At 42.0% G+C, this 24,229-nt stretch overlaps 3 protein-coding genes across 5 annotated transcripts; 2 read left to right on the forward strand and 1 right to left on the reverse strand.

Annotated features, from left to right (window-relative positions):
- The first annotated feature begins 1,775 nt into the window (after positions 1-1,775).
- LOC123048815 (pre-rRNA-processing protein ESF2) lies at positions 1,776-4,337 on the forward strand. Its single transcript, XM_044471843.1, has 7 exons — positions 1,776-2,249; positions 2,717-2,768; positions 3,011-3,078; positions 3,336-3,425; positions 3,519-3,649; positions 3,873-4,010; positions 4,098-4,337. The coding sequence occupies exons 1-7, from the start codon at positions 1,982-1,984 to the stop codon at positions 4,116-4,118; spliced, it is 768 nt and encodes a 255-aa protein (XP_044327778.1). The 5' UTR covers positions 1,776-1,981; the 3' UTR covers positions 4,119-4,337.
- Positions 4,338-9,669: 5,332 nt separating this feature from the next.
- On the forward strand, positions 9,670-10,614 carry LOC123055668 (probable methyltransferase At1g27930). The gene has a single exon (XM_044479580.1). It carries the CDS (start codon positions 9,670-9,672, stop codon positions 10,612-10,614), a length of 945 nt encoding a protein of 314 aa, XP_044335515.1.
- Positions 10,615-11,160: 546 nt separating this feature from the next.
- On the reverse strand, positions 11,161-22,887 carry LOC123051696 (homeobox-DDT domain protein RLT3). 3 transcript variants are annotated; one of them, XM_044474660.1, is made up of 19 exons: positions 22,602-22,886; positions 21,977-22,452; positions 21,817-21,907; positions 21,499-21,717; positions 20,622-20,674; positions 19,601-19,810; positions 19,423-19,485; positions 18,993-19,209; positions 18,808-18,908; positions 18,200-18,286; positions 17,990-18,121; positions 16,073-16,213; positions 15,782-15,904; positions 15,229-15,681; positions 14,024-14,401; positions 13,263-13,913; positions 12,958-13,062; positions 12,624-12,849; positions 11,161-11,693 (listed from the first exon to the last, which is right to left on the reverse strand). In XM_044474660.1, exons 3-19 carry the CDS (start codon positions 21,905-21,907, stop codon positions 11,671-11,673), a joined length of 3,273 nt encoding a protein of 1,090 aa, XP_044330595.1. In that variant the 5' UTR covers positions 21,977-22,452; positions 22,602-22,886; the 3' UTR covers positions 11,161-11,670. The 3 variants fall into 3 exon arrangements, with proteins under 3 accessions (XP_044330595.1, XP_044330593.1, XP_044330594.1); XM_044474658.1 differs by having other exon boundaries at positions 21,817-22,452; positions 22,602-22,887; XM_044474659.1 differs by lacking the exon at positions 21,977-22,452.
- Positions 22,888-24,229: the final 1,342 nt, after the last annotated feature.

Here is a 24,229-nt window from a genome sequence, read left to right on the forward strand (position 1 = left end):
GGCTACGGCGTGCGGTGGCTCTGGGGGTGGACGACGACATCGATTGGAACGGCGGTGGGTGCTCCCTGTAGCGCCCGGAATCGGGGCGGCGACCCCTCTTCTTCGACGGCGGAGGACTCCGGAGACCAAGCGAGGTGGTGACGGCCTTTCTAAGGCTGGCGGCGGTATGGGACATCCCCTTCATCAGCAGATCAGGTTTGATGCGGCTCGGGAGGTGACACAGGTGTCTCTTTCGGAAACATTGAGCTATGTTTGTCGCCGACCGGTGAAGCCTCGGGTGGATGCACCATCGTTGGATGTTACGCACGACGTCTCATGCAGAGGCGTCAATCATGCCTGCTACCGGCAGGTGCTGCACGGTGTCTCTGGCGGAGGTGTCATGTTTAGTCTGTTGCTGCTGGATCGAAAGTGATGCAACAGTGATGGGACCCACCACAGGCGATATGGGATGTCTGTTCTTCGGTGCCTTCTCCAGAGGTATCCGATTATCGAGGAGTTGGTAGCCGCATAAGAGATGATGGTACAAATGACTTCAAGGACGACTTTATGCACTCCGGTGGAACACACAAGATCTCTGATCAAGCTGTGTTGACGCGCGCCTGCGTCGTCTCCTTACCAAAGGTGGTGGACTGAAGCTTGGCTTTGGGGATGAGAATGTGCAGTTGAACCTTGTTTTGGACAAGTCATCGTCGGCGCACGTGCGGCGATTCCTTCTTGAAGGTGTAGGCGAAGAGTTGTGTATTTTTTGTTTTGATTTCGTCTTGTGTCATAGGGTTAGTGGCTACTTGGTGGAGTTACTGTCGCGAGACATGCAACCTCGGGTTTTCTTTTCATTTTATTTTTGGGTTGATGTTGTTTAGTTGATGGATTTTGCATTCTTAATAATATATGTAGTTGTGTGCATCGCTCGATGTAGAGGTCGGGGGTTATTCTCATTTAAAAAAAACATCTATGACCTGGGACGAACTAAGCTTAGCTTATATGGTTGGGTTTCTTGATGTGGCGAACCAAACTATGGTTGGATGGTTAGGAGGACAGTGATATCCCAGCCCACCAGGGTTCAAGTCTTAGACTTGACATTGAGCTCGCATTATTCCTAGATTTATTTCAGGCTTCCGGAGATGTCCGTTCAGTGGGAGGAGACGTTCCTGTCGACTGCGAGGCGCCTGTGATGATTTCGTAAAATCTCAAGATGCTATGCCGGCCCATTCTCTTGAAGGTGCTCATAGGTGTAGGGTGTGTGAGTGCGTGCGTTTATAGGGGTAAGTGTATGCTTATGTATGTGCATGACTTTGATTGTAGTGTGTTAAAAAAAAGGATTTTGGACGTGGAACCAACCCATTTGGGTTCAGGTCCTAGACTTTTAGACACAGGTACCCACATATTTTCTGAATTATTTTAGCTTCTTCTTCGCTATTCTTTGAATGGTACAATATACTTCCTCCGTTTTAAAATAGATGACCCAATTTTGTATTAACTTTGTACTAAGTTGAGTCATCTATTTTGAAACGGGGGGAGTACTTGTCATTTACGTTGTTATGACGACTTCGTTAATTTCAAGATGCGTTGGCCTAGTCTATTGGAGGTGTAAATATGGTTGTACATGCGTGTTGCTCTTTTTTTTAGGGGGTCGTTTTTTTTCCTTTTGAGTAACCGAGGGGGGCGTGTGTGTTGAGCTAACAGGAAAAAATAGTGCGCCAAGCAGCCAAGGCTAAAGCCAAGCCAATGTTTCTCTATTGAGGCTCATCTCGTAGGAGAGAAGTCAATGGGCCGAACCCACATATTTTTCAGTATCCGGCCCAGCCCTTCTTCAGTATCCAGAGCCCCCCAAACCTAGCGTGCCGCCGTTAGCTCCACCGCCGCCGCCCGCGAGCCCCTCCCCCCGACGAGCGACGCACCCGCCGACGTTCAGGCCGCCGTCTCAGTCTAACACACGCCTCCACCACCCAGTCGGTGACCGTCAACCCGCCTACCGCCACCCATGGCAGAGACCACCGAGAACGAGCACCACACCGACGAAGAGGAAGACATGGTCGGAGAGGGGAAAGGAGGCACCGGGAGCGAAGGCGAGGAGGTTGGAGTGGCCGGCAAGAAGAGGAAGCGGCCTCTGAAGAAGAAGAGCCTGGACGGCTTCAGCAAGCGCGGGGTGTGCTACCTCAGCCGCGTCCCTCCCCACATGAACCCGTCGCACGTCCGCCAGATCTTCTCCAAGTACGGCGAGGTGCAGAGGATCTACCTCGTCCCCGAAGGTAATCCCCCGTCATGAACCGAATTGGTATGTATAATTTGTGATGATACGGTACCAAAGCTAAGCCTGCAGGGGAGGAACACAATAAGCTGAAAGTCCTACTTTTTTTTTCGTGCGAATATTCAGAGGGCAATGCAATGATGTTAGCTAGCCTAGAAAAAACAAAGGGAACGAACCATATTTATCTGATGTTCAAGTCTCCCTTGGATGATCAAGGGAAATGCGTGTAATCCCGTGCAGAGTTTCTTAGAACATGTCATCAAATGATAATCATGTTTTGCATGCTGATTGCACATGTTGCTGCGGCAGTATACTGTGCAGCGACACTGAGTTGTTTTTCCTGTCCCTCGTGGTTATACGTCTTAGAACGTGAAGTGCTCTACTGCTCTTTATAATGCTTACATATTTGTAAATGAAAAGAACCCAACTTCTTAACTGTTATGTACTAATGTCATCTCTTTCCTCCAGGTCAAGGTCATCGCAAGCATAGTAACGTAAAAGCGAAGGCTTACTCCGAAGGGTATGTTATGAAAATACACAGATGAGCTGCTTTGGAGAGACTTGCTAGATCCCATTTTTCGGTTTTATGCTGAAAGTCAAACATGGAGCAATACTTACCATTGTCTACTTATTGCATTTCTGGAGTAGTCATGTAAACATATGGTAGATGATGTGTAGTATTTCACAATTTTGACATATTTTTATTGTTGTATTTGTCACCCTGCTTGCATGGCCTTAATAATGTTCCTAAAATCTGTGTAGGTGGGTTGAGTTTGCAAAGAAAAGTGTCGCCAAGAGGGTGGCTAGTCTGCTTAATGGTGAACAAATAGGTGTGTTCTCGGCTCTATGTTTCATGTGTTCTATTCTTTCTGTGTTACCGTTGGTTTACATTAGATACACTGAACATGGATGATCTGTTCTTCCTTTTTATTGCTCAACCCTCAAACCCCTCAATTTTTTGGCCACAAAGGGTTGGTTTTGTCGGCTCTGTCATTTTTGAAGAGCTATACAATGTGTGCTAGAGAGCTCAATTATTCTCGTCTGACAATTGTTAATGACCATCTGTGTTAATGATGTATCTTATTAGGTGGGAAGAAGAGGTCGTCATTTTATTATGACATCTGGAACATAAAATATCTCAGGAAGTTCAAATGGGATGATCTGGTTGGTGAAATAGGTATGCCTGAAGTACAAAACTGCAAAGTAGCTACAAACTTCTCAGCAGTGTGAACTGATTTATATGTAGTCTAATCCTTGGAGTTTAATGCAGCTGAGAAGACTCATATCAGGGAACAGAAATTAACATTGGAGATAACAGCTGCGAAGAAACAACGTGATCATTATCTCTCTAATGCTGAAAAGTCTCGTACACAGAAATTTATTCGTGAGCGCATAAAAAAGGTATGCTCTATTGTTTAACTTCTAGCATAATTCATGTTGGGCATTTTCTTTCTGTCATGTATCATCTTTATCTATGAGTTACAGACACATGGTTTGGATATAGTAGGAAAAACTGTTCTGTTACAAGCTAGCTCGAACACTCGATATTTTCTCCCTTATTTTGCCGTTCACTGCAAGTTCATTACTAAGATCTCCATATACCTTGGTGACATCCTTGAAACAGAAGCAGAAGTCGGAAGGAAAAGAATCCAATGATGTTGGTGAGACGAATAACGATCGTCCAATTCCTCGACAGAATAGAGCAGTTGAGGAGAGAGGCCCTAATAAAAAGGCAAAGCTCTCAAAAAATATTCTGGCCGGAGTAAGTGTGCAGCCCTCTGGCAGTTTATCTGGTGGTGCTTTTATGTTAGCTAGCTAGTCATTTGACCTGCTTTCATCGCACTTGCAGGTATTCGGTGGTTCATCATGATCGATTTTGTTTCTTGGTAGATTGGAGCATTGCAACCTGAATGTTCTAGCACAAGATCATTGCTGTCTTCACCATCTGCTCCGCCTTTGTAGATTAGTCTGTCATTTTTTGTAATGGAGGGTGAATGGTTTGGTCGTTTGGTGATTGTGTTTCTGCTGTAATACTGGGATGGATGTACACTGTTGTTAATTTGAAACAGTGAAGTAATATTACCCTGTATTGGCCATACTAGCACAAATGCCCGTGCGTTGCAACGGGAGACAAAAAACCCACTTTACTAATGCAATGGCCCACATCATGAGACATGATGATATCTACAAACTCCTTGAAATCCTCCACATTGTCACATGAGAAACAACATCATATGAGGAGCGTTTTACAAAGATCACACATCTTTACTATGATATAACAGAGAAAAGTGTGGAGTTTGAGTCGCACACAGTAGGACTCTGAGTCCGATTCCTTGTACTTTGGTGACGGGTGCTAGTGAGTTGATCAGAAAAATAAGAGTGAAGATGTTTTCTGTTCTCAGAAAAGTATAGCACATGACCAACAAAAAATGAACACCTTTTTATTGTGATTTAGACTTTTTTTTGCATGTGTTATACGTAATATTTTTCTCTTGAGTTAAAAAATTTCGGTACGTCATATCTTAGTTCTTGACGTCAACAGTTCTGATATAAAGAAGTGGTTCAACTGTGGCATATGCACCTAAACAAAACACCTACCAATTCAGTTACAAACGAAGCGGTTCAATAAATTTAGACACAAAAGAAGAAATTCATCGGCCTCGACCGTGTAGGTAAATTATGATATTTTTGCACCAGACCGTCTGATCTGGTAGACCGGTCGCACATGTGATGATGATCCAATTGCATGGTCCTATCATGTCCGCCGTGGGTGATGTTGTGTAAGCCGTGCGTTCACACATCACATTAATTTTTTGAATAACTCCCCCCGCAAAAATATTTTTTTTAATAACTCAAAATCATGATTGGCCACGATCTAAGTTTTTCTCCGGTGCAAAGGCATCTAATTTTGTATATGCTCATTTTTTTTGTATGTGCTCAAGTCTCAACTTGCATGTTCCATAAAAAAATTGCACGCATGTTTTTTTTATATATTTCTGACTCATAATGGAGTGTGACGTACATGATTTTTGTTCCAAATATGGTTTCTCCCTATACGAGCGACCTTTTCTTTCCGAGATGGTTTCCTCATTCCTTGTTTGGTTTTTAATCACATGTGAAATCCCTCGTTCTTTCCTTATTATCTCAATTCCTCTTTCTTTCCTTATATTCTCTCTTCCTTATTCTCATTCCTTGTTTGGTTTTTAATCACATCTGAAATCTCTCGTTCTTTCCTTATTATCTCAATCCCTCTTCTTTCCTTATATTCTCTCAATGCCTCTTTCCTTTCTTATTATGAGACATCTGATTTCCTCCGTAATGATTCCTGAGATGGCTCCTCGATATCCAAAAGAAAATCAAGACGTATATAAATTAGGAAAATTAGATCTAAGGGAGCGAGGTGGGACTATTTAATAGGTTAAAATCAACATTGTATTCTCATATGTTGCCATCCAGCTTAGTCCAGATTTTTTTTTTGTCGGCCGCCTGGGATTATTTGACAGGTGTGAAACCTTTTGTTCAAACATGAAAACATCCTAGCTCAACTGGCGACGGCTTGGCATGTTAGGTCTGGAGGTTTTGAGTTCGATCGCACCGAAAAACAGTTTTTTTCTGCCTTCTTTTATACAAAAGTTGGGCCGGCTGACTTGGGCCAGATAGACGTTTGACAAAATTTTTGATGGGCTGTCTGAGTTAGACATAGCCACAGCGACGACGGACGACATCGTTGACGGCGGATGAAATGATCGTAATGACGGACGAAACTACAGACGGTTCCCCGAATTAGTACCGCCTCACGTATGTTTTAAATTCAAACTGAAAAGCGTAAATTCACGGGAAGAAATGTATTGTGACGGTGAACCCGACAAAGTCAATCCATACTTTATTATTACTAGCAAAAGGGCCCGTGCGTTGCAACGGGGCGGCATTCAAATCAATCCATCGAGAACATAAATATCATTTGGTCAAAAAAAGAAAGAACATAAGTGGCTGGGAGCACTTAAGAAATAGTCGTGCTAATATTACACATTTAGTAATTGACTACACACAAGCTTAGAGGCCACAGTTTATTCTAAAAGCCTTCGTTTAATTTAGCGATTGAAACATCTATTATCCAATGTGTAAATACAAACAATGATTATATTGCAAAGAATGTATTACTGGTACAATCCAGTAGCTTACTCAATCAAATGTTTGCCACTACTTTCCATCAGTTTTCATTAATCAAATAGTATAGCGTACAAACCCGGCATAAAAAAATAATTCAAATCTCAAGCAAATCTGCTTCACTCTCTCAGTCTTATACAGACTTCCGAGTAATAGAATAGAACAAACTTGGACAAGAAAGAAGGATGTACTTAGTTAATTTGATGTAGCAGCTTCTATAGAGAAGACGATATGGGAAAACGGGAAGAACTTGAAGAAAAAAAATTAAGTAAGATGCAAGTAACAGCAGAAAAGAATTCGTAGCCTCAAGCAAATCTATGCCGCTCACTCAGTCCCAACTCCTCCGTAAAGACTCCCGATGAACATAATAGAACAAACTCACGTGTTTTGCCATGGAACAATGGCTAGTTTCTAGAATTAGTATTTTTTTCCTTCCCTCTCCTTATCTCCCGCTCTCCACTAATAATAAAGTGAAACTTCTTATAAAGCCAAATTGCATAGTCTGGCTTTTGAAAGGAAAAAAATACACTACAACATGAAGCGATGTTTGACACACAACCTGGCAAACAAATAAAGATTAATTTGGTCAAAACTAAGGTCAAATTCTGCCTGACTCCGTAATATGATTCTTCATACACAATTATCTTTTACTCTAATGTGTTAATGCACAACACTTAAGAAATGACTTACACAACAACAGAACCATTAATAGTGATAGCAGAAGACCTTCATTCAGTATTAAATATATGTGCACAATGATCATGTCACAAACATGCAGAAGTTGCTTGAGAAACTACATGTTGTAGATATTCCCACCACTTTTTTGGATTTGCAAAGATTCATCTATATTTAAACAGTTTAAAAATTCAAATTAACACTTCTGAAATAAAAAGTCATTTTCATAAGATCTAGAAATCTAAGATTTACACAAAGAGAAGTAACATAATTTGATATATAGGTGAAGAAATTTTGCTGGAACTATCACATTGCATCAGATGATTATACTGTGAGCAAAGTATGTAATATACTACTTACTACTGCTTGAACTTTGCGGCCATTGAGGAATATAAGCAGAGTTAAGTGCAGTTACATGTAACATGCCCGTGTGTTGCAACGGGAGAAAAACATATAATGAATACGCAAACGGAGAAACAATATATCTAAATCTCATACTAAAACGTGGAAATATGATGTAACTTACAAAGCTTATTTTTTCCGATTATCCCAAAATTAGTACCTGAATAACACATCGAATAAGGGCAACAGGTCATAGAGAAGTCAAATGAAAAACAAACTGAATTTCCTGGCCTTAATACATTGCATGGAGCTCCTTAAGAATCAGAGGGCCCTAATGTCTCATTTCCTGGATCTCCTGCAAGGCTGCAACAATCAATAGAGGCTTTTGCTTCTCTTATAGTATTGTAGTAGTCACGATAGCAGCGAAGACCACTGTGACACTAATATTATTATATCAGCCAAGATTTTAAGATTAGACAAAAAAAAGTACCTTCGGTTATTGAAGGCACAAATTATTAGTTTTGGGAATGCTTGGATTGAGAATTATATTTGTGGCCCATTGATCATGTGGATGGAATAAGATGGACATGACACACACTGAAGTAATTCTCAGGTAAATTTTGGGTAAAAAATAACTCTTAATCTTCATATAAATTAGATAGAAGGAAATATCATGAAGATGTATGCAGAATTGCAGACATATGTTCTCACTTAGCAAAATAAGCAATGCAATTCGAAGTCAACATTGGTGTCCGCCCATATTGTAGTATAACAGATAAAGTAATTCGTCTCATGTTCTAGTATTGAAATAAAGTAATCTTCAGAACTGATGTACCACCCTTATCCCACGAACTGCATTTGACAAGATAATTAGTAAAAGAACCAAGCAGATTCTTTCTGGTGAAATAAAATATATTTGCATGCTTAGACGTGTATTGAACCCTGCATGTTTAATTCAATCGTGCATCATGTTTTCTGCTAACCCTGCTACATCCCTTGTCAAAGTTTCGACTTTATTAAATCGTCAGGAAAGTAGTTTAAACTCTGAAAGAGGACAGGAAGTACCACTGTTTCCACCAAAACATTAATATACGTTAGGCATAATTACGCATAAAAGAGTGAGAAAAATGGTTTCTTGTTCACTATAAAATATGAGCCTGAAAACCATTAGAGTACCAGGTTTGTGGTTTTTGACATTCAACTCCCCTTAAACATTCTGGTGCTTCTGTTTTGCTAACTGTACATGCTTTGTTTCTGTATCAGTACTGTTACATCTGTACCATGTGACATGCTTTCACTGTCTGATGTTTCTCCTATCCTCAAGTTTATTAGTAAATTTTATTTGTACTAATAAACCCAGCAGTCATAAAAGAACTGAAAGATTGAAAGACACGTGTAAAGATGATCTTATAAAACTTGTTCAAAGTTTTCCTCATGGCATCATTTTCTCTTAACTCGGTAAAATACGTTTCCAGTTGTACACATATGGTGCCAGCAGTGTGAATACTTTAAGACGGAATGATAAAATCACAAGTGCTGCAACATTTAATCCTACAAAAACAATTCAAGACATGTTTGTACTGAATATGTTGGATGTCAATACCAAGAGCATACCAATTTATCAAGAAGGGTGGTGAATTGTGAGCAGAACACGCTAGAAAGACAAAGCCTTTAAGATGTCCCTTTGAACATGAGATGCGGATCGTTTGTATTTACCGAATAGGTTCTGCTCCTGCCATTTACCTAACAAATGATTCAAGTTCCCCAGTTGCATCTAATTTTTTTAAGTAAAGATGTCAGATGTTAAGTTACTCACAGGGAATACAAATCTGCATCTCAAGCTCAAAGGTGCGGCACACAAGATTTCGTTCACTCATAGTCACACAATTTTTACAGAATTCATACAAACAATTGGTCGAATGGCACGCTCATTGAACGAGGCATTATCAAACACAATCATAAGCACAGAAGAAACTCACCTACATCTATCTCTGTGAACCAGCAAAGACATCCAAAATCCCACAACAATTCCACCATATTGCCCAATACCATGCAGCAGCCATAAAATCCCAGTCACACATATGCAGATCCGCAATTGTAATTAGCGTTCATGATCCAGGGGTCAGTGGAGAAACATCCCTGTCACATACTTCCTGAGTAGTCATTAGAGTAAATCAGTAAATCTCTTTGAATTAATTGCATACATACCTGGCCTTCGTCTCTGATTGATGCGCAGGATGCACCTTGGCTGTGTCCCGGACCACCACCTCCTCGCTCTTCACCTCTGGTCCACGGACGGCCTCAACGCCAAGGAGTTCGCGCTGCTCCGCTCCATCGTGGCTGCGTGCGCGCCCAGCAGGCTGCTTGTGGTCGGCCTCTCGCCGCAGCTCCGCGCGCTCGCCGCGGTCAACTCCGGGCAGGGCGCTGCCACCGCCTCCGACAGCGCCGAGGACGCGCAGGGCGTGCTCGTTGGGCGTGGCCCCAGCAGCTCGGCGGCCGTCCATGTTTCAAGGTACCCCGACCCGGCCGGGGAGGCGTGGGCGGTGCTGCGGCGCGCGAGGTCGAGCCCGGTGTGCCGGCGCCCGACGGGGACGGTGCGCAAGTTGGGCTGCCGGCTGGTGCTGACCTACTTGCCGCGGGAGGTGCTCGACGCGAGGTGGGACGTGGTCGTCGTCGACGGGCCGAGCGGGGCAGGTCCCGGGGAGCCGGGGAGGATGGGCGCCATATACACCACGGCCGCACGCGTGACGGGGGGCGAAGCGGTGGACATGACGGTGCACGAGATGAACCGGACGAAGGGAAGATCTGACGCCACCGCCAATCTTCTCCACCCAGCGGCGCCATGGATGCCGACCGACGAGCGCCTCATCGCGGTTGCTGGCCGACGAGGACAGGGGAGCTCAGGTGCTGGGATGGAGACGCACCTACAGGGGGGCCGGGGACGCCGGAGGCGGAGGAGAGGCCGAGAGGGCCAGAGGCGGAGGGGAGAGCCGGACGGCCGACGAGTTCGCCGACGAGAGCCCCGCCGGAGCCGTCCCCCCTTCGACCTTCTCTGCTCGGCGGCGCAGCTCACGCGCGTATCCATGATGGCTACCATGATGTTCGATCGGCATGGTTCAGCGGTCTCTCAGATCTCGCTACTTATAGGTGTGCCGCTCCTATCCCGATGGCTACGGAGGTGAAGGAGTCTCCAAAACGTTTTAAGGAAATTTTAGCCAGAAGTTTGGGCACGTAAAACATATAGTACCACCTCGTGTATATGTTTTTAATTCAAAGTGAAAGCGTAAACTTACGGGAAAAAGCGTATTGTGACGGTGAACCCGACAAAGTCGATCCGTGCTTTATTATTAGGGATAGATTAGGGAAAGATGACTTGGGAAGATTTCAATTCTATTATACTAAGAAACCAAGTGAAAAATCCTTTCAGCTGCATTTTCTGTTCACAAGATTTGCACACTTTGGCAAGATATATATTTTGGCTTGCAATTATACCTATATATAAGTCAGGCGGCATATAAGTTTAGTCAAAGTTTATTTTATTGTCAAACTGACGGTCAAAGTTTACCAAAAAATGTGTAAAGTCCTTGTAGCACTATTTTTGAACTGGCTGCATTTGGCAAAATCGATGCTCATTTTCAGGCTTCATCCTGTCTCTAATTAATTTTCTCCGAGTGCTTTAGTGATTAGAAATAAAATTATGAAGTGCCCTGACGGCAAACCCTTGGATATATAAAGATCAAAATTATGCAACGCAAGAAATGCCAATAGCAGACAAGCTCTACAATGTCCTGAAGCACAAAGTAGCACAGTGGGGCGCCATGTTCTCCTGCAACCAGAAGACCTACCTACCTACCCGACCTAGCAAACTGGCAAAAAGATCTATATAGCCCTTCTATTCCATGAAAATGGGTATTATGTTATCCAGTCAGGTGCCTCACTGACCACTTCAAGTACAAAAAGGAAATTACAAAGCCGGAGCAATGATTATTAACAAAGGATTTCTTAGTGTTTACATTATTGTACACACACCATCCGACGGAGATGCCGTGGCTTCAGCAGAGTTCAAGATCATAACCTCAAAGCTGAAGGCATCAAGATGAAGGCAAAAATAAAGGGCATCATGCTCGTCTCGCCTCGAGAAAAAGCGCGGGCATCAATCGAAAGATTGGAACTGATGCAAAAAAAAAATAGTGACAGCTGGGGCACCGCACAAAATAATCCATCTAGTCCCTTCCTAGCTATCTCAAGCATGCCTGCGATCCTGTATCGTATAATACACAAAATATTATTGGAGGAATGACCCAACATTGAAAAAAAAATAGCATCAAAATTCTAAAGGAGTAGCTAGAATGAATAATATAGCCACACACGACAATGGCATACAATCACAAACGGCATATATATCAGATAAAGGTTTCCCTAATACTGTTTCTAGTACTGGTACTGTTGAACAATATGGCATTAAATTGCTGGGCTGATGTTCTGATAATAATTTCAAACGCAAGTGCTTCAATGGAACAAAGGCATCGATTGTACTCCCTCCGTCCCATAAAATAAGATCGTTTTGCAAGATGTTTTAGCTTGCAATACTGTCTTATATTATGGGACGGAGGTAGTAGTAAATTAAGACGAATCGCAAATATAAGAAGCATATTAAACATTACTCCCTCCATTCCTAAAAGTAAGGCGTATTTTGTTTCGTTAAGACATGCATTTGACCAACAATTACTCCATAATACAAAGTTATACTCCCTCCGGTCCTTTTTACTCCGCATATTAGATTTGTGTAAGTCAAACTTTACAAAGTTTGACCAAATTTATATTAAAAAATATCAACATCTACAATACTCAATATATATACTATGAAACTACATTTCATAATGAATCTAACAATGTTGATTTGGCATTGTGAATGTTGATCCATTTTTTCTATAAGTTTGGTCAATGTAGCGATACGTTGACTTCGGACAAAACTTATATGCAGACTAAAAAGGACCGGAGGGATATGACATGAAATTTGTGTCACTAGATTCGTATATAAAAGTAGTACTTTGTTATGACAGTGATTTTGCATCACATAAATCAAATATTAAAAGAGTAATTGTTGGTCAATTGTCTTAACGAAACGAAATACGCCTTATTCATCGGAACGGAAGGAATACATAATATTGAGAATCAGGCAAATACATACTTGTCTGTATGGACCCTTTGCCTAATCCTCTGCCAGAATCAGCTTGTGCGAAATGAGGTGCAATGAGAGCATCCAATTTGACAACCCAGAGTGCAACTGCAGACGTCGTTTGTGGCATCGTTTGGAAGTATACAGTAATGTCATCCAGATATGAACTAAAGCTTACTACTGATGAGCTTTGGTACAACCAATCCTCATCAATTGCCCCAACAAAATCAACAAGAACCTGCAGGGAAGAAACATGGCAAAACAAAAGCCAGCACATACTGTATAAATTACCTGAAACTGAATGAATGTTCTGATATTACGATGTAAACAGGAAAAAGATACTGACCTGCAAAAGCTCGGGTAATGATGATGTTCGTCGCAGCCGCTTAACCCACAGGTTGTGCGAAGACTTCATCCACAAACCAGCAAAAGCTGCCGTAGGCATAAGTGCCTACATCAGCGCACACAAAATGAGGGGGGAAATATGATTAGGAAGCTGCTATGAAATACACACGCTATTTGTGACCAAACAAGTGACTGGCGATCCAATACAGAAACATAACTCAACTTTGAATCACCATGTATCATAGTTTCTTAACGTAGATCCCAGACAATACACTCTGCGTAGAACAACCATTTTCTAGTACTCACCTCAATAGCATGAATGGCTGCTTTAAGTGCCTGTAGCTGCGAAGGAAGAACTTTATGATTTGGCACATCGTACAAATCCTCAGGCTCCCTGCATGTTGCCACATGTATAGCATATCTTTCTTCAAGATCAAAACCAACCTCAAAAGTAGAGTGGCATATTCTGCAATGTTTTTCATCTCTCCAATACAGATCATGACAACTTTCACAATGAACGAGTGATTCCTTAAATGATCTCTTGCCACACTTAACAGCAGTGAGAGAAGAATAGAAAGAAGTCCAGATCCATTTATCTAACGCTTGCAACCTTTCCCACTTTGACATCTTCTCATCACTTCTCCTCCCAACTTCAATTCCTATTGCAGATGATGCATTTTGAAGATTACCAGCTAGATATGTTGGAACAGAAGCACTGTCAATGTCTGATAGGGGTGAAGCTCCATCTCCACTACTTGGCTTGGGTGAATATCTGTTTCCACTGCTTGTCTCGGAATGAGAAGAATCAGATGATGCTGTGAGCGCAACTACACACCCATCTTCCAAGTGTTTTTTCATGCCTTCAAAAAGACATGATTGCCTCTTTTTCATTGATGCAAGAAGATGAGCTTCCCTGGTGCCTCTGATGTCTAGGACAGACAATAGCGAGAGTAAATCCTGCAATGCAAACAAAAAAAGAGCCAGTAACTTTATTTGTGGAAGTTTAACCTCAAGTGATTAAATAAGAGGCAAATTTAGATACTGCGCAAATTAAGCAGGTGGGCAACCTGTGGTGAATCTATCACTTCCCAGTGACCATCTTCTGAGGATTCAAAGTAAACCCTACGGTGCCCTGGATCATCTGCTCTACAAGGGCCAAGGAAGAGCCAGTAATTGTTATATCTGCGATCTGATCCTAAGAGAACAATTTGTGGCTGATGTGCAAATCCTGTGGGTGATTCGTTAGCTCCAGAGTAAGCAATGTAATCCCGACTCCTCAGGCTTCCTGATTGTCCTTGCATAGAAGAATCAAAACTGTGCGAGCTTCCTGGTCTATTTAAGTACTCATCACTAGATTGATAAATGGTTCTTGTACACTTCTTTATCTTCCCACCTGACGCATGCGACTGTGCTCTCTGTATGCTAGACAGGACACTTTGTGGTTCCTATGAAAGGTAGAAAACAATAATATAAGATTCTGCAGCTTTCCAACAAGGCATACGAAGGCTGATCTTTAACTTGGAACGTGAACACAACAAAGTTATCCAAGATTAAGTTTCCCAACAAATGAGAAATGGCTATTGTATGCATTTTCACTTCGAATACTTCAAATGAGTTATACGGTAACATAAGGCAGGGCGGCAGGCACTATCCACTTAAGATGTCCATATACATATCCTAGTGAAAGTAGTATCCACTTAAAATGTCCATTTCTCTTAATTCTGCCTAAGCCGTAAGGAGACACGATCATAGTATAGTTAGGAACTTAGGATAATCAATTATAAGTGCGATCATTTATGTTAGTTGTGCAGAAGTGGATAAAGCACATCAACAGAAGAAGAAAATTCAGTGGAGGTAAATTTGCATAAATAGTTCATGGGTTTGGATGATTTAAAGGAAAAAAGAACTGACATAATGCCATAATCTTCTAAAAAATCAGACCTTGCTCTCTTAACTCATCTGATCACTTCTAAGAACATCCAAACTATTCATGTACTTACATTACCAAGACAGAGCACTATAGTCAGCTAGCAAACTTCATACAGGGCAACATTAACAATAATGTTCCTTCAAGTCCTGGACGGTCGTTTTGCAACTTCAGTACTCCCTCCGATCCATAACAAGTGTTGCAGTTTTGAACTAAGGTTGAACTAACCTTAGCTCAAAACTGCGACACTTATTTTGGATCGGAGGGAGTAAGGTTTAAGCAATGATGCCTTGGACAAAGATGAGATGTTGCAATTGAAATATACCGGAACAGAGTGAAGGTTACCTCAAGCCTTGGGACAGAACCAGCACCAGAAACAACATCTATCAAAGCAACCAAGCAATCCAACTTCTCATCGATGCTTAGGTCTGAGTACTCGCCTTCCATCAACCCCAGAAGCCATCGTTCTCCAGAATAACTTTCATCAATTTCACTGCATTTATTCATATTTTTATGTACGTTTTTCTGCCTCCACCTGACAATTCTACTTTCATGCTCAGCATAACTCTCTTGTGGACCATCAGATTCATCACCACTGCTGCTAGCATCCCTATCATCATCAACAGTTCCAGAATCCTCGGTATCTGATCTAGGATCTTCTTTGCCTTTAATCCGAGGATCAACACGGAGACGATATGCAGAAGGCGCAATCTTCTCAAACAATGTGATGTCACTAGAGAGAGTTGAGAAAATAAGCTGCTCTACTTCTGATGCACCAGAGAGATTAAGACCAATAATCTGAAGAGAACAATCAAGTAAATGCCACGGAGATACTCAACCAAAAGTATATACAGAAGGCCAGCTATCATCAATATGAACAGTTCATTTCAGAAACTACCTGTGGTGATTTGGCAAGTTCAGCAACCTTTAACCCACCGCTTCCTTTCTTAGACAATAGTGCAAACAATTCACCTTTCAGTGTACGAGGATGTAACCCATATTTAACCATTTGATTTTTTTCCTATAATTGAATAAAAGGATATGTGTTACTTTGAAGCATAATAGAAGTACTTGTAGAGGGGATCTATTGCTACAGCATATATACAAATATTGGTAGCTGTAACCTGAAAGGCATGCACACCCACATACAAGTGTCAGATCTAGAATAATGAGGTGTCTCATTAAGTACCTTGTTAAAGAAATTCCGATTCAGCATATGATGATCTGAACCAAAACCTGAAGCAACCAGAACCTGGCGTAGTATTTCAACCCAAGTAAGAGAATTCAGGGATTTGATCCAAAAATTCACATCGAATTCTTGTTCTCTAACCTGAAAGAGAAACATAGAGGCAAACCATTTAGCTATTGCATTTTTCAGATTAAGTTCTTCAAACAGGAAGCAGGTATGCAGGATGACAGTTCTCTTATGCATTCATTCAAGACATTCGCCCTAATGAAGCAGCATCAAGTAGTCTGAATTCTATCTAGTTACCTCCCATCGAATCTATAAGAAAAGAAAGCAAGACAATTACTAGCTCAGTGAAACTCAGACTCTGGTCCACATTCTACGGGAAGTATGACAAGACGAACACCTCAACTGAAACAGAAGTTTGGTGCTGCAATTGACAAAGTCATGGAATTAAGTAAATGTAAATATGAGAAGAATAGCATAGTCCATTTCTTCACACAAAGTAGTATGATTTATCAGACCATACAGAAAGATAAGGATCATGCTGATGTCACACTTATTGGCTATTGCACGGTCACTGTTACTCAATGTAATGAATTACGATGAACACAAGTCAGTAGCCTCATGCTACTAGAAAACAAAGCCGATTCATCCTACGCTGTCATTTATTAGACCCTGTAGGCCCATATTGTTCTTCAAGGAAATCATTAACTTGATATCCAGAGCAGACTGGAACAGGACAACAACAACAACAACAACAACAACAACAAAGCCTTTAGTCCCAAACAAGTTGGGGTAGGCTAGAGGTGAAACCCATAAGATCTCGCAACCAACTCATGGCTCTGGCACATGGATAGCAAGCTTCCACGCACCCCTGTCCATAGCTAGCTCTTTGGTGATACTCCAATCCTTCAGGTCTCTCTTAACGGACTCCTCCCATGTCAAATTCGGTCGACCCCGCCCTCTCTTGACATTCTCCGCACGCTTTAGCCGTCCGCTATGCACTGGAGCTTCTGGAGGCCTGCGCTGAATATGCCCAAACCATCTCAGACGATGTTGGACAAGCTTCTCCTCAATTGGTGCTACCCCAACTCTATCTCGTATATCAACATTCCGGACTCGATCCTTCCTCGTGTGGCCACACATCCATCTCAACATACGCATCTCCGTCACACCTAACTGTTGAACATGTCGCCTTTTAGTCGGCCAACACTCCGCGCCATACAACATTGCGGGTCGAACCGCCGTCCTGTAGAACTTGCCTTTTAGCTTTTGTGGCACTCTCTTGTCACAGAGAATGCCAGAAGCCTGGCGCCACTTCATCCATCCAGCTTTGATTCGATGGTTCACATCTTCATCAATACCCCCATCCTCCTGCAACATTGACCCCAAATACCGAAAGGTGTCCTTCCGAGGTACCACCTGGCCATCAAGGCTAACCTCCTCCTCCTCACACCTAGTAGTACTGAAACCGCACATCATGTACTCGGTTTTAGTTCTACTAAGCCTAAACCCTTTCGATTCCAAGGTTCGTCTCCATAACTCTAACTTCCTATTTACCCCCGTCCGACTATCGTCAACTAGAGCATAACAAAAAAAAGTGCATGGTAATGAAACGGCTCGACAAATTGCTCAACTCCAGCACTAGTCTAAGACCATATACTTTGACTTCCAAATGCAGCATCATATTCGAACTATAAACTTTACACAGTGTGCAGCAAACTCGCCAACACTTCTGCCAACATAAATAAATATACCCAACAAGGTACAATCAGACTGAAGAAAACTAATAAAATGAACCTACTACTAAGTTCTCCACTCATTCAAAATTCATCTGTAAACTGTCCGACAATGCTGAAATGACGCCACAGCATAATAGCTAATGAACTAAAGTGTACAGCACATTTCAAAACTCACAAAGTTCAGAAAGCTTAAGAATCTGCTATCTTTAGACGATCTTGGAACAAACACACTGCTGCTGCCCCTTTCTGTGTTTAACATAAGTAGCTTGAGAAGACTGACATGTACTTTCCCCAACAACGAGGAGTCCTGGAGGTCACATTTGAACAATAAGAAAATAATACAGCAAATTATACCAATTTCAGGGAGATTTAACAAAATTTGCACCTTGTCATGGAATGCTTGTGCAAACTCATCAAACGTAAAGGGATGAACATCCATACTACCAAAATGTGTGTAGACAAACCGGACAACCTGCCAAGAATATTTTTGAATTAACAGATGCTGGCCACAGTTTCAACATGAAAACTAGTAGAGGAAAGGTGGGCGCACTAAAATCTACAAACACGGCAGTAACACAAACAATAAGTGAAGGAAGAAAGAATTTCTCAGTTAACCAAGCACATATGGGCTATTTAGATTTTTAACAACATGCTTAGGCCATTAATGTTCCAAACAAAATAACCAAATATATTATAGGAGACATGTCTAATATTCCTGCTGCCCAGATGCAACTAAATCCAGTAAACTACTGGTTGGATTCATGAACTAAATTGATACCAGTATGGAAAGATTATTGAAGCCAGTTTTGTTCTACGACCAGCATAAGACATGTACGATCATTCACTAATCACTATACAGTAAATTCCATAAGTTAATAGAATATAGAAGTTGGAAGACTGATCATGAGCTTTTTTTTCATTTCATGTAATGTAAATTCCATTAGTGATGATAATGCTACTCATGTATTCTCAAAGTAATGTGTTGCATTTAACCTGGAAGAGCTTTTTCACCATTTCAGGTGATGACTCCCAAGGTTTTGTGGGAAATGGTTGTTTCATCCTGACACTTGGTGGAGGAAACCTGGCAAGTAAATCTGCAAGAGAAGCACTAATACTTGAGTAAATTGGCTTATATTAGAAAAAATGAGAACAAAGAGGTAGAGGATGATATTGCAAACCTTTACAAAGGGGGCAGCCATGTCTCCCAGTGGAAGAAAGATGAGCTGAACATCTTAACAGATTAGGACCTGCTTGTAACTCACTGAGCTCAAGCTCCTCATCATCAACTAAAGTAGCTTGTTCAGTTCGTAGTTCTGAGGATTCTGATTCATCAACTGAAAGATGGCACTCCACTGAAGGATGCTCCGTCAAATCAGTAACTCTGCCACATGGCACCTAAAATAGCGAGAAATCACCATTAGCATACTACACAAAAGGCAGATTAAGTTCCGTTTAACCAGATTAAAAAGGTCAAATTGCAAATATATATATGCTTTCCTTCCAAATGACCGCCATTTAATAGCTTTACAGGTCTAGATTCTCATTCTAGAGGACTAGAAGTTAGCTCATTATCTCCATATGTGGACTTCTCCAAGTAATAAAGCTTACTTTTCTTTTACTCGGTGGAGGTCTACTCTTTTTGTTTACTTTCTTCCGTGGCAAAGTTTGTCTCTGCACCAAATAAGGTTAAAAGAAGGAAATTCTGAGTTGCTAATTCAGAATATACAACTACTAAAGTTTCAAATAACATAGGCTGTATCAGATCAAATTACATAAGCAACTTTACTTGGGCAAGCTTTCCACCACAATCTTCGAATGGTCTCAGTGACCTCAAGCAACCGCTTTCATCAATGAAACTGGAGCAATCTTGAATTTCTGCAGTTTGGGAATACATTGCATGCCACACTGTCATTAGACCTTTGCCCTTTCCATGCTTCCTCACAGGATCATTGTTCTCAAATGGCAAAGTGGATCTCTGAGCAGTAGGCGACATGATCTGCAGATGAACATATTTTTAGAAAGGTGGGCATCTGACGTTAGAGATCTCAATATAACAAATGGAAACAAATTAACATGGATTACAATAACAAAAAAGGGACAATAAGCACAAAATATCAGTTTAGCTGACAGCATCTTCATCTCAGGCACTAAAATAATTTGTCAATCAGCAACTGGCAAAAGAACACAAGAATTTTAAGAAACAAATACGGTGGATCTCTAATCTTACATCTAACCAAATAAAAATGAACATTAGAGTGCCTTCAGAAAGACTGTTACGGCAAATAGCTGAATAAAAGTGATACTAAGGCAGGAACTGTAAATCTTTTATACCAATTCAAATGTGGGGGCCATCTCTTGGCCCACAAAATACAGGGGATTTCTTATTATATATCCTGGCCCAAAAGTTTCCAGAAACCATTGTTCTAATTACAAAAAAGAGGCCTGATAAGAAAATAAAGATAATGCTGGATCAGACTGACTACCAGCAGTCCAGCACAGAAGATGACACTAGCTCATGATCATGATGGCACCAAATGGTATGGCAACAACCAGTAAACAATGATTAACACAGGAAACAAAATATGTGCTAGAAACGACAATGAAAATGTGTACTTAGCCTAAATAGTGAGTTAGTGACTATGCTTTCCTAAAAGGCTCTGGTACTGAAAACCAAAAATTATGCTTGACCATACTGACTATAAGCACCAGTCGTCATTAGCCACACACAGTGAGACGAGGCACGGCACCAACAGGAAACAAAAGCTGTGCTAGAAATGAAAATGAACACTTGAGCAGCCTAGCAATACCTTTCTCTTCTTCAAAACGCTTTGATCCTGGTAGGATTGATGTCCTGTGGTATCTGCGATCAATTCAACATGATATTGTGAGGGTATTAACCACATCTACAGAATGCAATTCGAACATTAAGTATGCAAAATATGTTAGCAGCATTAGTGTTAGAAAAGATCAAATGGGGATTGAAGGTGCTTGCAGATCCTGCTAATTCTACTCTCCTTGTTTACTCAGAAGTCTAGTTTAGTGCCATTACAAAGCAACCACAATTTGAAGCACAAATGAATAGGACGAACACAATCAAGCACAAGCTGCTCGATAAAATCTCCGTGTTACAAATGAGTGAAGCCCAACGAAAAGGTTGGGACTTCCATAGCATGCTAACTCGTTAACACAATTAGTATTATTTTGAGATGGACACAAGAATGAGGGAATGCATGGCCGAAAGAGAAGGATGAAACTTACATAGCATGGTAAATAAACAATTACAGTAAATAGCAGTGTTTTGAGATGGAACATAAGAAGTGCTACACTTACCAAACAAAAAATGAGACAATTACCAGAGTTGTTAATAGAACTGTGTGGTTGGTTAAGCTTCAAATCAGGTCTTTTGCATGGTTTAACCTAATGGGACACATAGATAGAAAAATATGTCTATGATGATAAATGACTTTCTCAGTAACCTTTAGTGCTACTAGAGACAGACCCCTGAGCCCTGACATGGACATGTGCCCTTTCAGGAAGGGGATCGAAATCACCCCCAAGAGATGGACCATCCTTGCGGAAGACTTTCCTCGGAATATAATCCTTCAGAAATAGGACTTGTGATCGAAGTGTGTGTTTCTCTCCTACAAGGCTCATACTCCTACCAAGGCTGCAAACCTTCAATACCTTGCATTGGAGATTGACTTGAATTGGAAGACCTGCTGCTGCTACATCTAGGCCAATTTGATCTTGCACTAGCTTGTGTTTCCATGTGAACCTCTGCAGCTTCCATGTGCCTCCTCTCTTTCCGCCTCCGATCTTTGAACCATATTCTGACCTGGTTGTAAGTCAAACCAACAGATGCCGCGTACTCTGTCACGTCCTCCGGATTCGGATATTGTACCTCTGGATCGGGTAATTTTTAGCCACCGCACAAAAAGTTGAACAACAAAAAAATAAGATATGACAGCAGGAAAAGAGCTTGAAACACTAGCACATGTTTACCAGAATAAAAACTCTCCAGCATCTGGATTTGCAGGGGAGATTTCTTTGTCCCTGCATTATCACTCTTGGCTAGAAATCCTTTGGCCATCATCTGGAGAAGACCATAATTAGGTATCAGCGCACAAAGCAGGCGAGTGACAGTAAACACCATGTTACAAACCACTAAGGCCCAGTTCTTTTCAGCTTTTGATTCTCCAAAATCAGCTTTTGGGAAACTTGTCACAAAATCAGCTTCCCACAGAATCAGCCGTCGAGTTCTTTTCCAAGATTGTGGTCTGGGATTATGGGATGAGTTGTGTGCTGGAATATCTGCAATGTCCCTGAACTAAAACTGGGTGTTGACAGTACCATTGTCGATAGCATTCACATTAAAAATAGCATTCAAATTATTACTCCCTCTGTCTCATAATATAAGAGCGTTTTTTATACTAGTGTAGTGTCAAAAACGCTCTTATATTATGGGATGGAGGGAGTAGCACATAGAAGAAGCAAAAAAAAAACATTCACAGTTGCATTGAGTAATCACAGTAGCAATTTTTTTAACCAAGTCATCTTCCCTTCACAGTACCATCGAGCATTCACAGTAGCCAAAGAAATTACATGCCTGGTCCATGCATCCATCCGTCTACGAAAAACCTAGCACCATTGATCCATCCATCAAGCAAATCATGTACTACTAAGCATCTACATACATCCATCTTATCCAACTTCCATCGTTCCATGTACGGGAGAGGAACTAGAACAGAGAGATGAACAGAAACCGAAGGAGAGGAGGAGAGGCTCACCAGGCAGCGGTGCAAGGAGAGCTGCAGCCGGCGGGATGGGCTCGTTGGGGACGGCGGGGGAAGCGAGTGGCCGGCGGGATGGGCGCGTCGGGCCGTGGGGGGGCGGAGGAGTGCAGAGCCGTCGGGAGGGGGCAGGAGGCGGGACGGATGAATTCTTGGGACGGCGGGATGGCCGCGTGGGGGCCGCGCTCGCAGGCTCCTCCAGGGCGGCGGGGAGGGCGCCGGGCGTCCGAGGGGGGAGGGAGGAGGAGAGGTAGGGGCGACGCGGGGGCTGCAACCTGGCGGCGGGGAATGGAGGGAGAGGGGAGGGACGCCCAAAACCCTTACTGACGAGTGGGCCGCCGTTTTCCCTTAAACCCTTGGAGAAGGGGAATGGCCGAATGGTTGGTTAGGAGAAATATCTGCGGTGTGTTCTTCGTCCACGTCGGCCCCTGCACGTGTTGCTCCCGGGTTGTGTTGTGAGTTGTGACTGCTCTCAGCACTTAAGCTCGTGAACACAAAGTGAGATTCCTGAAGCTACCATTTCCCGGGCCTTTTAGTGTTTTGTAACACGGTGTTTCCTGTCACTCACCTGCTTTGTGCGCTGAGACTCATCTACTCCCTTCGTTCCTAAATATTTATCTTTCTAAAGATTTCAACAAATAACTACATACGGAGTAAAATGAGTGAATCTGCACTCTAAACTATGTCTATATACATCCGTGTGTGGTAGTCCATTTGAAATCTCTAAAAGGACAAATATTTAGGAATGGAGGGAGTACTTGGCTTCGGCCATCGCTCGTATCACGGCACAACAAAAATAGGCATCCAAATACAAAGTATGATACACATTAGTTAGGCTAGAGAGAGAGATGGGGGGTTTCTGTGAGAGTGACGGCTGCGGCTTCGGCTGGGTTTGGCTAGGGTTTTCACATTTTTTAGTGAATGATATTTAGTGTCTACATGTCATAATGAATAAAAATACGGATACACGGGTATGGGTGTTGCCTTTCCATACCTGTACCCGGCTTACCTGATGGGTATAATATTTTTTTTCATTTACAAATTCATGGGTATTTTTTCCCAAACCGTTATCCTAATAGGGTTTTTACCATCGGGTTTGCGGGTAGCGGGTACCTATTGCCATGTTGACAAATAGCTCTCCCCTCAACACTTTGTAGGGTTCACTTCACTCCTCCTTTTTCGAAAAGGAGATTTTTTTTTCTTTTGAAAGGAGATTGGCGTGGTGGTTTGCTTTGCCAAACCTACGAAGCTTTTTTTTTCACAAACACAATATAAATATAGACGCTCACATACTCATTTCTACGAGTGCACGCATGTACATCACATCCTATCATTTATGAGCGCCTCCAAAAGGCGGAGTCAAGATTAACAGAGTCACTAAAGAAGTCTCGCTATTTGAAATGCTAGTAGACCATAAAGCCTGTCCACCAAAATTACCCACTGCAAGATGGCCAGACTTACATGGGAGCGAGTATTAATGAGGCCTTTCCCTTTTCCTCATCAACAATATGTAATCACTACAACATCACCGCCATATAAAACTAGCGAAGGGGTAATGAATACACAAATGTTGAATTGAGTCACACTAATCGCACAAGCAAGGTGTATTGCTTTGTGTCTAGTTA

This window comes from Triticum aestivum, chromosome 2D, assembly GCF_018294505.1.
Source record: "Triticum aestivum cultivar Chinese Spring chromosome 2D, IWGSC CS RefSeq v2.1, whole genome shotgun sequence".
In the NCBI taxonomy this organism is placed as follows: Eukaryota; Viridiplantae; Streptophyta; class Magnoliopsida; order Poales; family Poaceae; genus Triticum; species Triticum aestivum.